At 67.4% G+C, this 15,722-nt stretch overlaps 3 protein-coding genes across 7 annotated transcripts in view; 1 reads left to right on the top strand and 2 right to left on the bottom strand.

Annotated features, from left to right (window-relative positions):
- Nucleotides 1–6: 6 nt before the first annotated feature.
- On the top strand, nucleotides 7–10,222 carry IDH3B (isocitrate dehydrogenase (NAD(+)) 3 non-catalytic subunit beta). Of its 4 annotated transcripts, none has more exons than XM_082315964.1 (12): nucleotides 7–52; nucleotides 317–397; nucleotides 4,011–4,109; nucleotides 4,941–5,061; nucleotides 5,622–5,682; nucleotides 6,134–6,266; nucleotides 6,572–6,705; nucleotides 7,140–7,242; nucleotides 7,912–8,058; nucleotides 8,179–8,273; nucleotides 8,361–8,421; nucleotides 10,070–10,222. In XM_082315964.1, the coding sequence occupies exons 1-12, from the start codon at nucleotides 17–19 to the stop codon at nucleotides 10,145–10,147; spliced, it is 1,149 nt and encodes a 382-aa protein (XP_082172090.1). In that variant the 5' UTR covers nucleotides 7–16; the 3' UTR covers nucleotides 10,148–10,222. The 4 variants fall into 4 exon arrangements, with proteins under 4 accessions (XP_082172090.1, XP_082172089.1, XP_082172091.1 ...); XM_082315963.1 differs by lacking the exon at nucleotides 10,070–10,222 and adding an exon at nucleotides 8,819–10,051; XM_082315965.1 differs by lacking the exons at nucleotides 317–397; nucleotides 10,070–10,222 and adding an exon at nucleotides 8,819–10,051 and having other exon boundaries at nucleotides 16–52.
- A 208-nt stretch (nucleotides 10,223–10,430) lies between these two features.
- Nucleotides 10,431–14,372, bottom strand: NOP56 (NOP56 ribonucleoprotein). The gene is made up of 12 exons (XM_082315962.1): nucleotides 14,356–14,372; nucleotides 14,057–14,146; nucleotides 13,796–13,910; nucleotides 13,559–13,720; nucleotides 13,259–13,457; nucleotides 12,854–13,041; nucleotides 12,584–12,735; nucleotides 12,296–12,396; nucleotides 11,859–12,007; nucleotides 11,565–11,686; nucleotides 11,265–11,399; nucleotides 10,431–10,983 (listed from the first exon to the last, which is right to left on the bottom strand). The coding sequence occupies exons 1-12, from the start codon at nucleotides 14,356–14,358 to the stop codon at nucleotides 10,768–10,770; spliced, it is 1,632 nt and encodes a 543-aa protein (XP_082172088.1). The 5' UTR covers nucleotides 14,359–14,372; the 3' UTR covers nucleotides 10,431–10,767.
- Nucleotides 14,373–14,879: 507 nt separating this feature from the next.
- Nucleotides 14,880–15,722, bottom strand: part of DCTN1 (dynactin subunit 1) — an 84,612-nt gene continuing 83,769 nt past the window's right edge. For both annotated transcript variants that reach the window (XM_082315419.1, XM_082315420.1), the window contains 2 exons: nucleotides 15,364–15,453; nucleotides 14,880–15,236 (listed from right to left, as the gene is read on the bottom strand). In XM_082315419.1, coding sequence (XP_082171545.1) covers nucleotides 15,099–15,236; nucleotides 15,364–15,453 — 228 coding nt within the window. In that variant the 3' untranslated portion in view covers nucleotides 14,880–15,098. The remainder of the gene's footprint in view (nucleotides 15,237–15,363; nucleotides 15,454–15,722) is intronic.

Genomic DNA, 15,722 nt, shown 5'->3' on the forward strand with positions numbered 1-15,722 from the left:
ATTGTGGGGCGGGGAGATGGCGGCGCTCAGCGCGGGGCGGGCGGCGGCCGGGGTGAGTGAGGGGCCCGGGGCTCGGCCTGGGGGTCGGGCTGGGCTGGGGGGCGAGGGGTCGGTCTGGAGGGGGGGCAGGGCCTGGGCTCCCGGCGTGCGGGGCCCGTCTGGGCCGGGGGGGTCAGACGGGATGGGGGGGCCTGGCTGGGGCAGGGGGGGTCGGTCTGGGCCGGGGGGGACGTGCGGGGGCGGGGGGGTCCGCCCAGGCCGAGGGTCGGCCTGGGTTCGGGGTGGGGGTGCCTCAGCTTCCCACCGCTCCCCCCAGGGTCTCCTGCGCGCCCGGAGCCTCGGGGCCTGGAGGGGCCTGCGTGCCTCCGCCGCCCTCCAGCAGATCCCGCGGGCCAAGGTGAGAGCGGGGGTCGCGGGGGTCCCGGTGGCCCCGGGCCCACCCCGAGCGCGGGTGGGCTCGCTGCGGGGCGCGGAGCTGCCGTGGGGAGCGGGGGAGAGCGAGGGGCGGGCGGCGGCGGTCCCTGGGCGGTGGGAACGCTCCCGGGCAGGCTCCGCTTGGTGGAAGCAGCTTTTCTCGCTGTGGGAGCAGCGCATTATCCAGCCTCGCTCCCTCCTTCCTCGGAGCTTCCTCTCCAGCTCCCGGCTCGGCCTCGCCGGCGTGCAGGGGGTCGCTGGCAGGGCTGCGGTGGTGAGCGTGCTTCGGCCGGTACAGCCACAGCCGCTGGCAGAGCGCAGCATTGACTGCAGCAGTGAAAATCCTTTTTGATCCCAGCCTTGCCGCTTAATCCTAAATTTACTGCAGCCGCCTGCAGCAGTTAACAGAAAATAATAGAGGAAATACCGCCTGAGGATTGCTAGAGATTGAAGGAGGTAAGAGCGAGCGGTGGCTTAGCGCATACAAGCGTTACTCAGACTCTGTGGTCAGGAGACAAGAGTCACGGTGGAGGTGAGTTGTTTTCTGTGGACCTAAGGGTGGAAGAAACAGCCCGCGTGCCAGGTAGCGAATTAACGTCGTGTTTGTCACGTTCAGAGTGGCAGGATGCTGTGTTCCCGTTTATAAGCGAAGACACCTTATGTTCTTATTTAAGATATTTAACGGCCTCAAGCTGCGCCAGGGCAGGTTTGGGTTGGGTATTGGGAAAAACTTCTTCCCCGAAGGGCTGTCAGGGCCTGGCCCAGGCTGCCCAGGGCAGGGGCTGAGTCCCCATCCCTGGGGGGATTTAAAAGCCGGGGAGATGTGGTGCTTAGGGACATGGTTTAATGGTGGCCTTGTCAGTGCTGGGCTAACGGTTGGACTCGATGAGCTTAAGGGTCTTTTCCAACCTTAACGATTCTGTGATTCTGTGATTCTGTGACTCTATGATAAGATGCTACAGGGAAGGGCGCAGCACTGAGACTGTTCTTTTGACCTTGAGCTGGGCCCCGTGCCACGGTTCCCTCTGCAGATGCTTTGCTGCTGCTTGAAATTTAGGTAGGCGAGGTTTTCTGTCCTGGGACTTGATTCCGAGATATTAAAAATCAAAAGTAAAGACTATCTCATCTTTCTTCTCCCACTTGCTCTTTCATTTTGCCTTTCTGTGGTCACCGTTTGCCTAGGCTTCACGTCCCTTCCCACGCCATGGGGCGGTGCTGCTCGTTTCCTCCTTTTGCTGTCCGATTAAATTGCTGGGTGCAGTTCTTGTCTCTGGCTGCGCCTGCCTGGTCCCTGAGGCTGGGTCTGTGAAATCTCGTGCCTGGAGGTCAGCTCCGTACAGGGAATTACTTGCTAAAGAAGATGGGGATTAGTAAAAGGACTGTCTGAAAATAGGAGGCAGCTGCGGTGGGGGAGCAGGCGGCGGTGCTGTGGAGGCGGATCGCCTGTGGAACGTCTCAGGAATTATCTTTGTGGCTGGTTTTGTCTTCGGGACCAAAAAAAAAGGCGTGCGCAACAAAAAGCTGCGAGGCAATGTGAATACAACAGGAAGACGAGACTGTCGCACAGGAGGGCTTAGGAGATCCTGAGGACGTGAAGTAGAAATGAGGGAGAATTTAATAACGTGAGGTTGGGCTCTTAGCTGCCAGAAAGGATTTGTGCTGTACAGAGGGAGAGATCACACCTGGAAATGCTGCTTGAGGAAAGGCTCTCTGTGGCCAGTGGATCACGGGATCTGGGCAGGCTGGAGAGGTGGGGCTGTGTGACCCTCATGGGGTTCAACAAGGCCAAGGGCAGGGTCCCGCACCTGGGCGATCCCCGGTATCGACACAGGCGGGGGGATGAAGGGATGGAGAGCAGCCCTGCCGAGAAGGACTTGGGGGTACGGATAGATGGAAAGCTGGACACGAGTTGGCGGGGCCAAGTGGGTGAGGGTCAGCAAGGCTCAGGGCCGGGTCCTGCCCCGGGGGCACAACAACCCCAGGCACCGCTGCAGGCGTGGGGAGGAGCGGCTGGGAGCTGCCCGGCGGGAAAGGGCCTGGGGGTGCTGGTCGACAGCCGCTGGACATGAGCCAGCAGGGTGCCCAGGTGGCCAAGAGGGCCAACGGCACCCTGGCTTGTATCAGGACCGGTGTGGCCAGCAGGAGCAGGGAGGTGATGGTGCCCCTGCGCTGGGCACTGGTGAGGCCGCCCCTCGAATGCTGTGCTCAGCGCTGGGCCCCGCACCCCAAGGCGGCCATGGAGGGGCTGGAGCGTGGCCAGAGCAGGGCAGCGAGGCTGGGGCAGGGGCTGGAGCACAAGGCTGGGGAGGAGCGGCTGGGGGAGCTGGGGGGGCTCAGCCTGGAGAAGAGGAGGCTGAGGGGAGCCCTCATCGCTCTCTGCAACGGCCTGAAAGGGGGCTGGAGCCGGGGGGGTCGGTCTCTGCTCCCCAGGAACAAGCGATGGGACGAGAGGGAACGGCCTCAAGCTGCGCCAGGGCAGGGTTGGGTTGGGTATTGGGAAAACTCCTTCCCCCAAAGGGCTGTCAGGGCCTGGCCCAGGCTGCCCAGGGCAGGGGCTGAGTCCCCATCCCTGGGGGGATTTAAAAGCCGGGGAGACGTGGTGCTTGGGGACATGGTTTAGTGGTGGCCTTGGCAGTGCTGGGCTAACGGTTGGACTGGATGATCTTAAGGGTCTTTTCCAACCTTAACGATTCTGTGATTCTGTGATTCTATGAGCCGGCAATGTGCTCTCGCAGCCCAGCAAGCCAACTGTTTCCTGGGCTGCATCCCCCGCAGCGTGGGCAGCGGGGCGAGGGAGGGGATTCTGCCCCTCTGCTCCGCTCTGGGGACACCCCCCCGGAGCCCTGCGTCCAGCTCGGGGGTCCTCAGCACGGGAAGGACATGGAGCTGTGGGAGCGGGGCCAGGGGAGGCCACAAAAATGCTCAGAGGCTGGAGCACCTCTGCTGTGAGGACGGGCTGAGAGCTGGGGGGGTTCAGCCTGGAGAGGAGGAGGCTGCAGGGAGACCTGATTGCGGCCTTGCCGTGCTTAAAGGGGGCCTATGAGAAAGATGGGGACAGGCTTTTTAGTAGGGCCTGTAGCAACAGGACAAGGGGTGATGGTTTTAAACTAAAAGAGGAGAGATTCAGACTGGATATAAGGAAGAAATTTTTTACAATGACGGTAGTGAAGCACTGGCCCAGGTTGCCCAGAGAGGTGGGAGATGCCCCATCCCTGGAAACATTCAAGGCCAGGCTGGACGGGGCTGTGAGCACCCTGATCTGGTTGGAGATGTCCCTGCCCATGGCAGGGGTGGGACTGGGTGGGCTTGAAAGGTCCCTTCCCACCCAAACCATTCTGTGATTCTGTGATTCTATGATATCGGGCATCTCTGCTGCACAGTGTGTTCATGACAACACGGGAGCGGGAGCTCTTTAAGTTAAAGCTCACCGTTAGTACTGCAGCAAATTTTTGTTACTAAAAACTACTCTGTGGGTGTGGAGATTCTGCACAGGGTAAGAAACCTGCCTCTGGTTCGCGGCTTGCAGGTTAGGGTCCTGTTTGGATTAGGCTCGGGGGTGCGGCAGAAGGTCTGACTGCTCTTTGCTTTCTGTGCAGTCCGAAAATGCGAAGCCCGAGGGCACGTTCCAGGTCACCATGCTGCCCGGAGACGGGGTGGGCCCGGAGCTCATGCACGCCGTCAAGGAGGTGTTCAAGGTAATGGCTCCTCGGTGGGACGGGGTGGACGGGGAAGGGAGGAGCAGCAGCTGTGGAGTTGGTTAAAGACGCTGCTGATCCAGAGACCCTCCAGGACCAAGCTGTCTGTCTCCTCCGGCGCAGAAGAGAGCCGGTTGTGAAAACCCTGAGGTCTCACCCTTTCCATAAATCAGTTCAGCTTGAGCAGCAGTCTTGCAGACTCTCTCCTTCTTCAGCCTGAAAATATTCCCAGCCTGGGGCCGCGTCCCGGAGCCAGCAGAGTCTGGGTCCATCGCCCGCCCGCTCCTTCTCCCTCTGCTGTGGCAGCAGCAAGCGCTGGGGGTGTTGGGGAGGACACAGGCCATCCTCACCGCTCCTGTCGGGCCCGTGGCCGCAGGGCTATCGTTGTCCGGCTGTCCAGAACCCTTTATGTCCTTCTGACCTCCTTCCTAATCTGTGATGAGCCCTGGTCTCAGGCAGCAACGTCAGAACTCAGGGAGGGAGCCAGCAGTTGATAGTTCTGCCTTCTAACGCACAAGTTCTGTCACGTCAAAGGCAGCAAGCGTGGGGTTGTCTGCCACGATACCGGTTACACAGCTGCAGCTGTCGTTACAGTAAGGAAGGGGGGTCCTGGCGTTAAAGGTGACAGAAAACATTGTTCAGCTGGAACCGAAGTGACCCGGAGGTCCGGGTTCCTCTCCTCCCCGCGCAGGCAGGCTGGCTGGTTTAAGGCGTCGCGCCCCAGCTCTCCAAGCCCCCCGGGCAGCGGCCCTCGGTAACGTGCAGCGTAACTTCCCTGCCGAGCCGCTGATCTGACGGGGCGGCGGCTCTTTCTCTGCGTCTCTCGCGCAGGCGGCCAGCGTGCCCGTGGTCTTCGATGAGCATCACCTGAGTGAGGTGCAGAACATGGCGTCGGAAGAAAAACTGGATGAGGTGGTTGACTCCATGAAGGAAAGTAAAGTGGCCCTTATAGGTAAGGACGTAGAATCATAGAATCATAGAGTTGGAAGGGACCCACAAGGATCATCGAGTCCGGCTCCTGTCCCTGCGTAGGACAACCCCAAAATTCACACCGTATGTCTAGGGGCGTTGTCCAATGCTTCTCAAATGTTGTCAGGCTTGCGCTAGCTGTTTGTCCAGCAAGGAGGGGCTCTCTGCTCTGCCCGCAGGAAACGTTGCCTTATCTCAGACGCCTTTAGGTGCTTTCAGAGGGCAGGAGTTTCTGTGGTTAGGGCCTGGAGAAGGAAGTGTGCTGCCTTTAAGCTAAGCACACGTTACTGAAGTACTTACTGAACTTATCAAAGCGGGGGTTATATCTAGCTTCTGCTTTTGAAACGAGATCTCCTGGTGTGGCCCAGAGACGCAAAGGGCCTCGTCGGGGTCCCCTGTAGATCAGTCTCCGCACGTGGCTGAGGTTCTCTTGAAGCACCCCCTGCCCCAGCCCTCGCTGCCCTGTCGCCTGGGTTCAGGCGATGTCCTTAGCGTGGTCCATGCTCCGTGCTCTTCTTACTCCTGCTCCATGCTGTCCCACAGGCAAGATCCACACCCCCATGGAGTACAAGGGAGAGCTGGCTTCTTACGACATGAGGCTGAGGTAAGCCCGGTCCCCTGCTCGGCTGCCAGGGCTTATTGCCGTATTGCGCTTGGCCGTGGTGGTCTGCCACCGAACCGGGGGCCGAAGGAAGCGATGGGAAACGAATGTGTTATCGGGAAGCAAACGATCCTGAGGGACTGACCGTGGCCAGGAGCTGCCTCTGTGGAGCGTGGTCCTGCTGCCTGCGTCCTTGGGCGTCCTGGGGAGGAGCTGGAAAACGGCCAGCGGTGGGCTGCCTCCACAGAGGGTCATCGAAGCCGTGCCGAGGCATGGCTGGCTCACGATAACCCTGAGGGGAGAGGAGGATGGATAGACAGACAGACAGCGATGGGAAGGCATCTTAGGAGGTTGCACCACCACCAGCTGTTACCCCCAGTACTTGTAGGGAACCGTCACTGCCCCAGAAATAGCTTAGGATGAAACGCTGACTCTGCTGCCGCTTCTCTCGCAGGCGCAAATTAGACTTGTTTGCAAATGTTGTCCACGTGAAGAGCTTACCAGGCTACAAAACACGCCACAACAACTTGGACCTCGTCATCATTCGTGAGCAGACGGAGGGGGAGTACAGCTCTCTGGAACACGAGGTACGGGAGCCTCCCTCCAGCGCGCGGGTGCTCTGAGCGGTGCTGATGGAATCGGGAGGGCATTTGGGGATGCGAATGCACGCGTCCTCCAGCGAGGACAGCGATGGGCTGCAGGAGGGATAACGCCAGAAAAAAGGGATGTGGGTATCAGGGAACCTCTCGATGGGGGGTGATCCAGCATCAGGCAAAGGCGCCTCATCTCCGCCGGGAGGTGCCGGGCCTGGCGGCGCGGTGCGGGTGGGTGCGGCAGGGTGCCGGGCTGCGCGGCGCGCGCGAGGGCTGCTCACGCTCCCTCTCCTCTCCAGAGCGCGAAGGGAGTCATTGAGTGCCTGAAGATCATCACCCGGGCCAAGTCGCAGCGCATCGCCAAGTTCGCCTTCGACTACGCCACCAAAAAAGGGCGCTCCAAGGTCACGGCCGTGCACAAAGCCAACATTATGTGAGTGCCAGGGGAGCGGGTTTGGAGCGCTGATTGTCAGACGTGCGACCGCTGTCACGTCTGGGACCTTGTTGCGCTCAGCTCTTGATCCCGATCGGAGCAGTGCCGGTCTGGTCCGGAGAGGCTGGGCTGTCCCCGGGAGCAGTGGGTTTCCCTCGCTGTAGGGGCTCGTCTCCAGCGTGAGGCCCGGCAGCAGGAGGCTCTCAGCCGAGAAGGGGAAAAGCTCTGGCGCCGAAAGCTGATCCCTCATTGCTCCCCCTGGGCCCCCATTTCGCCACGCGTGGCTGCGGGAGCGCGGTGGTGTGGGGTGCTCGGGGGTGGCCTGCCTTCCCCTGCCCCGCGGCGGGGGGATGCCGGTAGCTGTCGGATTGCCGCCTGCTGCTGTAATGGTTTCACCGCTGTCCTGCGAACCCTGGGTGTTTCTTGTCTCGCAGGAAATTGGGCGATGGGCTCTTCCTGCAGTGCTGTGAAGAAGTGGCAGAACTGTACCCCAAGATCAAATTTGACACCATGATCATTGACAACTGCTGCATGCAGGTGAGGGTCCCGTTTCCCCGCCCCGGAGCCGCTCTGCGCTGCCGGCTGCTGCTGGGCCAAGCCAGAAAAATCTAAGCCTGAGAAGCTGCTGCCGCCGGCAGGTCCAGGCAAACCTGGCCCGAGGTTTGCTCCTTGCACAAGGCGGGAGCCTTCTCCCTGCTGTGCTGCAGGGGCTGAAGGTGGCGGGGGCATTTAGAATCGTAGAACCACAGAATTATTTAGGTTGGAAAAGACCCCTAAGATCATCCAGACCAACCGTTAACCCAATGCTGCCAATCCACCACTAACCCATGTCCCCAAGCACCACATCCACCCGGCTTTTAAATCCCCCCAGGGATGGGGACGCAGCCCCTGCCCTGGGCAGCCTGGGCCGGGGCCTGGCAGCCCTTTGGGGGAAGGAGTTTTTCCTCATATCCCACCTGAGCCTGCCCTGGTGCAGCCATGTCTCATCTGGGCTTGCAGAACTCTGCCCGGTGATGTAGGTGTGTGGCTCCTGCGCTGTTTCAGCAGGGCTCCCCGTGCTCCCGGCTGTTGCCTGAGCACAGTTTGGGGATGTTTTCGGACGCGGTGGGTGCCTCTGCTCCCCTGCCCTGTCCCGAGGGCTGTCGAGCCGCCTGCAGCCCGTGTTGCCTGCGCAGGGCCTCACCTCCTCCTCTTCCCTCCGTGCAGCTGGTGCAGAACCCCTACCAGTTCGACGTCCTGGTCATGCCCAACCTCTACGGGAACATCATCGATAACCTGGCGGCCGGCTTGGTGGGCGGCGCCGGCGTGGTTCCCGGCGAGAGCTACAGCGCCGAGTACGCCGTCTTCGAGATGGTGAGGAGCCTGGGCTCCCCGGAGGCGGCGGTGCCCCACCAGCACCCCGGGCGATGCGGGGCGCTGCTGGGAACCAGGGGTGTGGAAGATGGTGCATCAGCGTGGCTTCTCCTCCCGCAGGGCGCCCGCCACCCCTTCGCCCAGGCCGTGGGCAGGAACATCGCCAACCCCACTGCCATGCTGCTCTCGGCCGCCAACATGCTGCGCCATCTCAAGTAGGTGCCTCTCGGGGGGCGGGCAGCGCTGCCGGGGCCTGCGGGGGCCGACGGGGGCACTGACCGCCGCGCCTTTCCTCTCACCAGCTTGGAATTTCACTCCAATTTGATCGCGGATGCGGTGAAGAAGGTGATCAAAGTTGGAAAAGTGAGTGTTGGGCAGCCTGCCTTGCCGCCTGCCCGTAGCGGTGGGAGCGGTGGTGGGAGCGAGCTGCTCTGCCGTCTCCCTGACGGACGAGCGCGAGCCTCGGACCTCCTCGCCCACGTCCAGCTCGGAAACCTGCGCGCGCGCGGCGGTGGCTGCGGTCGGCCCCTCTGCGCTCGTCGGGGATGGTGGCTGCGGTGCGGCGCGGCGCTTGCCGCCGCGGGAAGGTCTGGCAGGGCTGGGGGACGGCAGGCGGCCTGTCCCTGGCGTGCTGCCCGCGGGGGTCTCCGGCAGGGTGCCTAGAGGGAAGCTGCTCTCCTCTCCCTTCTCGCAGTCGTTTCACTCCGTTCACCATCACGTTTTTCCCTTGTTTCTCCCCTTCCCTGTGTTGGATTTTTAGGTTCGGACACGGGACTTGGGCGGTTACTCTACCACTTCTGACTTCGTCAAGTCTGTGATTGACAACCTGCACCCCCACTATGGTGCCTAGGAGCCCCGCTCGCCCCGGGGAGCCGGGGACTCCGCTGCACCCTGCCGCAGCTTCCCGTGGCTCGCAGCCCCGCAGCCGCCCTTCCCCTCCCCTGCCTGACGTTCCCTGCAGCCCCGGGGGAGGAGGAGGAGGAGGGTGGCTCTCCTCCCGCCCAGCCCACAGCCCCCAGTCACCGCCAGCGGGGGTTGCTGGAGGGACCGAGGGCTCCCATCGGAGCGAGGATCCCCGGGGTCCCCCCGGTTTGCGTAGGCAGCGTCGCCGCTGCGCCGAGGAGGGCGGTGCGGGTCTGGGGGCCTGCCGGGGCTGAGCGCGGCGGGCAGCGCCCGGGGACAGCGGGACCGCGGTCGCTGCAGGAGCCTTCTCCTGCCCGTGGCAGCTTTAGCAATAAATGGGACCACAGGGCTGGGCCCCCGCTCCCAGCGGCGGGGATCCCCTTTCCGGCACCGTCCCGCGGGCGGGGAGCGGCGGCTGTGAGGCCTCGGCACCCCTGCGCCCGCTGGCGGGGTCCGGGGCACCGGGCAGCGCCGCTGCGCGCAGCGAGCGCCCCACGGCGGGCAGAGCCCCCGGGGAGCAGCGGCGGCGGGGGCACGGACGCTCTACCCGGGGAGCGCCCGGCCACGTCTTTAACGCTGTGCTTTGTACTCCTGTTTGCAAATAAAGGGTCCAACGCTTCCCTCCCAGCCCAGGCGCTGTTCCCCGCCTGGCGCTGCCCCTGCACCGCACCGGCGTGGCTCGGGGTGGCCTGAGCCTGTGGGCCAACAGCCCAGGGGCCAGAAGCCGGGCTGGCGGCGAGCACAGGCTGTGGCCGCAGGAGCTGGGCTTCAGCCGGGGCTCAGCCCCGCTCCCGCACCGTGGCTGCCAGCCCCTCACCGGCCCCTCGGGCCTGCTGGGGAGGCGAGCCCAGGGAAGGGCTCTGCCAGCAAGGCGCTGCCACGAAATCCTCTGCTCCCTCAGTTCCTGCCCCCCGAGAGCTGGCGCTGGCAGAGGGGCCAGCAGCCCCTGCGGTTACTGGCCACCCCGAAACCGAGGTAGCCAGGACCCTCGTGCGGGTGGCCCAGTGCTCACAGACACCCAAGCCCCTGCAGCGCCCAGCGTGGGGCCGGGGGCTCCCCGCGTCCGGCGGGGCCCCCTCCCTCCCGGTAACGCCGCCCTCTCTTGCAGGTGCGCACAGCGGACATGGGGGGCTACGCCACCTCCCTGGATTTCACCCAAGCCGTGATAGCCGCCCTGGATGCCTAGGGCCCCTCGCCTCGGCCGCCCCGCTCCCGCCCGGTAATTTATTGTGTCCCTCGAATAAAATCGGCCTCTGCAGCACGAGGGCTCTGCCGCAGTGCTCCGGACACGCGCGGCGCCGGCCCTTCCCTCGCCCCGCGCAGCCGGGGAAGGACGGCCACGGTGCCGGGAGCGGGGACGGCGTGGTCACCTCCCGCCCGGGTGAGGGGGGCAAAGCCACGCCGGGGCCCCCTGCAGCCCTGCCCGGGCTCCGGCCGCGGCCGCTGCAGCACAAGGAGACCGAAGAGGATGGAGAACACCCACCGCAGCGCTTTATTGAGGTTCAGCCACACCGAGCGCGGTCCTGGCCCCTGCCCATGGGAGGCCGCGGGCACGGCCCCGGGCTGGGGGCCGGGGGGCTGCAGGCGATGCCGCGCGAGGCCCAGCGAGGCCCCGGGGGCTGCCGGCGCCCCACTGCGCCCAAGGGACTCACCCAGACCCCCAGGTGCCAAAACGCGTTTAATGCAGCCGCCGCGTTACGGTGCCGGGCATGCAGCTGCCGTGAGGCACCGGCGGCCAGAGGCAGGGCTGCGCCGAGCTGAGCGCCTGCCCGTCAGTCCGTACTGCTGGAGCACCGCCCTGCTCCCCTAGTCCTCCTCCGAGTCCCTGACCTTCTCCTTCCTCCTCTTCTTTTTCTTCTTCTTCTCCTCCTCCTCCTGGTCAGCCTCTACCGTTGCTTTCCTCTTCTGCTTGGGCACGGCCTCCTCCTCCTCCAGCCCGTTCTCCTCCGGCTCCGAGGCAGCCTCCAGCTCCTGCTGCTTCTTCTTCTTCTTTTTCTTCTTCTTGGGCTCCGTGTCGTTCTCCTGAGGGGAAACCCGGGCTCAGCAGGAGCCGTGCCCGACCCGGGCGGCTGCCCCCGCCCCTGCCCCCCTCCCTCACCCCGGTGGGGCTGGGGCCCAGGCACCGTCCCACAAACCCCGCTGGGCCACGGGGTGACCAGTGCCCGTTGCCGCAGGACAGCAGGGAGCGGGGCGACCGGCACCCGTTGCTCCGCCAGCCCCCGCCAGCCCAGCGTGCAGGGGGCCGGGACCGAGCCCCTCGCAGCCCTCGTGGGAGGCGCCCACCCCGCAGCCCCTGCCATCACCTCTGCCTCCAGCACCGAGTTCTCCACCTCCTCTGCGGCCGCAGCCAGGGCCTCCAGCCGCTGCTTCTCCCTCTTCTTCCTCTTCTTCTCCTTCTTCTCCTGCTTCCTCTTGACCTCAGCCACCACCTCGCTCGCCTGCCGGAGGAGAGCGGGAGCTCATCACCGTGGGAGCGGCTCCCGGCCCCGGCCCCGCCGTCGGATCAGCCTCATTAAATCAGTCTTTTCCCTCCACAGCGCGTCAGGCTGGCGTTTCACATCACGCCCGACGGCGGGGCCCCGCCCGCCCCCGCGCAGCCTCACCTCCACCACCGCCTCCTTCATCACCTCCAGGTTCTTGCGGGGCGGCTCCCCCGTCTCGTAGAAGGCCAAGCGCTCCTCCACCTGCTCCCGCAGCTTGTCCCCGAAAACGCTGGTGGGGACCTCTGCGGGGCGGGGAGAGGGGCTCAGCACCCCGCCGCGCCCGCCCCGCGCCCGCCCGCCCGCCCCGCGCTCTGCTCAGCCCACAGGCGTCACCATTCACACAGTGAGATGCTGTTGACGAAAAATATTGCCATCACGGCAGAGGCGGGGCGGGCCCCCGGCCCCCCGCCGCACCTGAGAAGCAGTCGATGCGGGAGGCGATGGTGCACTTGTTGGCCAGGTAGCGGGAGATGCGCCCCTTGTTCTTGGCGGCCGCGCGCCCGATGAAGGTGGAGTGGAAGATGAGGCCGTACTTCGGCGTGTTCCCTCGCGTCTTCAGAGCCCTGGAAGCGGCCGGCGGAGCCGTCACGGCGGGCACGGGACCAAGGGCGCCCGCGGCCCAGAGCCGCCGCTCCCCCGGGTCTGGCCCGCAGGCGGCACCGCGACAGGCGCCTTCCCCCCGCGCGCCCCGCTAACCTCGGGGGCCCGGCCCCGCCGCGCGCGACAGAGCCACGGTGGTCGCTCAGAGACCGGGGCCGGCGGATCACACGCGGCCGAGGCGGCGGGGGCCTGGCGCGTCGCAGCCGGCGGCCCGGGGGCCTGCCATCACCGCGACCACCCCGCAGCGGTACCTGAAGAGGGCTTTCTCGGCCCCCAGGATCTGCACGGTCGAGGCCGGGTACTTGGCCAGGTTCGTCAGGCTGCCGGCGTGGGAGATGAGGCGGGCGCCCACCTGGGAGCGGAGAGGGGAGAGGGGGTCAGGGCCGCCCCTGCCGCAGCAGCTCCGGGCCGCGCGCGGCCCCCGGGCCGGGATCAGCGGTGAGAGGTGTCAGCACGGCGGCTCAGTGGATTGACAGATTCGCTCGGACATCATCTCCGCGGCCCGGGGCGGCTCGGGGCGCGCGGGCGCTCGCACTCACCACCTCCCCGATGAGGGCCGAGAGGCTGGGAGCCACCTGGCTCATCTTGGAGCGCAGGTATTCCTGCAGGCCCTTGCGGTACTCGGAGAGGGAGATGACGCGGCTGGAGAAGCTCTCGATGTTGATGAGGTCGAGGGGAGAGATGTCCATCCCTGCAGAGACGGGCGCCAGGGGCTGAGCGGTGCCTCCCAGGGCCCCTTCTCGCCCCAGCTCGGCCCCCGGGAAGCCCCCGGCGCTCCGGCGGAGCCGCCGCCGCCCGGCCCCACTCACCCATGGAGGAGCGGGAGGCCTCCAGGATGGCCTGCGCCTTGGCGCCGTCCATGACGATCTCCTCCAGCCCCTCCAGGCTCTCCTCGCTCAGCTCCTTGCGGTTCCCGATGAACTTGGCCAGCCGGCAGTAGGTGTAGTTCTCAGAGACGATCTTGATCAGCTCGGGGAAGTGGTACCCGTACCACTCCCTGCGGGGAGAGCGTCAGCGCCGCGGCCCGGCCCCTCCCGCGCCCCGCGTGTCCCCCCCGGGCGCGCTTCGGCCGCGGCACGGTGGCCCCGGCCGGGCCGCGCCGGAGGCGCTGCTCTGCCTCCCCGTTCTGTACAGGCGGCCGGAGCGGCGGCCGCCCGCGGTAAGCGTGGGGAGAGGGGCCCGCGCCGCCCCCCCGCCCCCGGGACCCCGCTCACCGCACGCGCATGGAGAAGGTGTTGATGTCCTTGTCCAGCTGGTCCAGCAGGCTGATGGACTGGATGATCATGTTGTCCACGCGGTTCACGTTGAACTTCACCTTGGCGCGGGAGTAGCTGTGGCCGAGGCCCAGCTGGGCCTTGGAGGCGGACTGGGCGGTCAGGCCCTTCACCAGCGCGTGGAAGTGCAGGCGGATCCCTGCGCGGGGACCGAGCCGTCACCGGGGCCCCCCGGCCCCCGCGGCCAGCCCCGGCCCGGTCCCGGCAGCGGCGGGGCCCCCCCTCCGTCCCCGGCCTCACCCCGCAGGATCTCGGCCACGACCCCCCCGGTCTGGCACTGGTAGCCCAGCTCCTCCAGGATGGCGGCCCCGATCTTGGCGTCGGCGACTCCCAGCAGCGCCTTCTTCTTCTTGGCCGGCATGGCGGTCTCCAGCAGCAGCCGCAGGTCCTCGTGGAGGATCCCTGGGGGCGGGGGGGGTCAGCAGGGCCCGGCCGCCCCCCGCGGGGGTCCCCGGCGCCCGCCCCGGCCCCGCTCACCCTCCGAGACGGCGTTGATGTTCTCCAGGGCGCTCTGCGCCGACTTGAAGGGGGCGAAGGCCGCGAGCTTCACCACGTTGTGGAACTTCCCGACCGTCAGGACGCTCTCCTCCACCTGCGGGGGCGCCCGGTGAGGCCCCGGCGGCCGCCGAGCACCCGGCCCGCGGGCAGGCCCCCAGGGAGCGGCCCCCAGGGACCGAGCGCCCCCGGCACCGGAGCAGCGCCCGCGGCCCGCTCCGCCCCCCCCGCCCCGGCCCCTACCTGCGGCAGCAGCAGGCTGATCTCCTCCACCTCCCGCACGGCGAAGAGCGCGTACCCGGCGGCATGCTCGAACAGCACGTGGAGCAGCACCTGCACCGGCCCCGGTCACCGCGGGCTCGGGGCGGCCGCAGGCCCCGCTCCCGGCCCGCCCCGCGCTCCCCCGCCCCGCCCCGCCCCGGGAGCCCCGGCCCAGGGCTCCGCGCCGCCCCGGGCCCGCGCACGCCCGGCCCCGGCCCCCGCCGGCCCCGGCCCGGCCCGATGCGGGCGGATGCGGGCGGCCCGGCCCGGCGGACGCTCACCATCCTGCCGCTGCCGCCGCCGCCGCCCGGAACTGGCAGCGCCCCGCCGGAAGCCCGCCCAACCCGCCCGCGTCCAATCAGCGGCCACCCCTCCGCGCCCCCTCCACCAATCAGAGCAAGCCATCCTTGATGGCGCTACCGCCAGCCAATCAGCTATCGGAGGGGGCGGCCCCGCCTCGCTTCGCCCCCTCTACCAATCAGGCGCCGGAAATGCCGCAGCCTCCCGCCCCTTCCTGCCTCCTGGCCAATGGGGGCCGCCCGCGCGCCTCCCGCCCCGCGCGCCTCCCACCCCGCCCGTTGCGCCTTTCGCGCCACCGCCTCCCGCGGCGGCCGCACGTGGCGGGAACCGGCGCCCCCCCCCCACCCGGCCCCGGCCCCCCTGTCCCCCCCCCCCGGTGTGGTACCCCTCCGGCGTCCCCGCCCGAGCCCCCCGGTCCCCTTCCCCCCCCGGTCCCGTCCCCCCCGGTGCCCCCGGTGCCGGCGGAGGGAGGCGCGGGACCGCGGGCAGGTTGCGGGCAGCTTTATTGGAGAGCGGGAGCGCCGGGGCCCGGGGGGCTGCACGGGAGGGGGGGGGGGGGGCGGCGGCCCCGGGCCCAGCCCCAGCCCCGCGGGCGGGGGGAGGCTCCGTTCCCCCGGTGCAGCCCCGGGGGCCGCCGTGTCCGGGAGCAGCGGCGGGGGCAGCAGCGGCCGGGCCGGGGGTCCCGGCTCGCAGCGGGGGGAGGCGGCGGGCGCGGGGTCCCGGCTCAGGAGAGCAGGCGGCTCTGCAGCGTGCGGAGCAGCTCCGGGGTGAGCAGCAGCCGGTGCGCCTGGCCGTGCCCGGGCGGGCAGGGGAAGGTGACCCGGCCGCAGTACGCCATGCCCTCCTCCTGCTCCTGCTTGGCCTGCGGGAGCGGGGCGGCCGTCACCGCGGGGCCGGGCCGGGGCCGGGGCCTCAGCCCCCCGCCGCCGGCCGCGGCGACGGGGAGGGAGCGCGGGGGCCGCCGGTGCGGCCCGGCCCCGGGGTCTCACCTTCAGGAAGGAGGAGGTGGGGAAAACGCCGAAGCTGGTGGGGACGCTGGCGCCCAGCTGCTGCTGCACCAGCTCCCGCATCGCGTCGTCCTGGGGGGCCGAGCACCGCGGGGTCACCCCCGAACCCCCCGCTGCCCCGCAGCCGCCCCTGCCCCTGGGCTCGCCGCCCCACAGAGCCCCGAACCGCCCCACGGAGCCCCTCACAGCCCCACAGAGACCCTCGCCACCCTGGAGCCCCTCACGGCCCCACGGAGCCCCTTGCCACCCCATGGAGCCCCACGGAGCCCCTCGCTACCCCACGGAGCCCCACAAACCCCCTCGCTACCCCACGGAGCCCCACAGACCCCCTCGCTACCCCA

The sequence above is a fragment of the Platalea leucorodia genome, assembly GCF_965183815.1.
Source record: "Platalea leucorodia genome assembly, chromosome: 6".
Lineage (NCBI taxonomy): Eukaryota > Metazoa > Chordata > Aves > Pelecaniformes > Threskiornithidae > Platalea > Platalea leucorodia.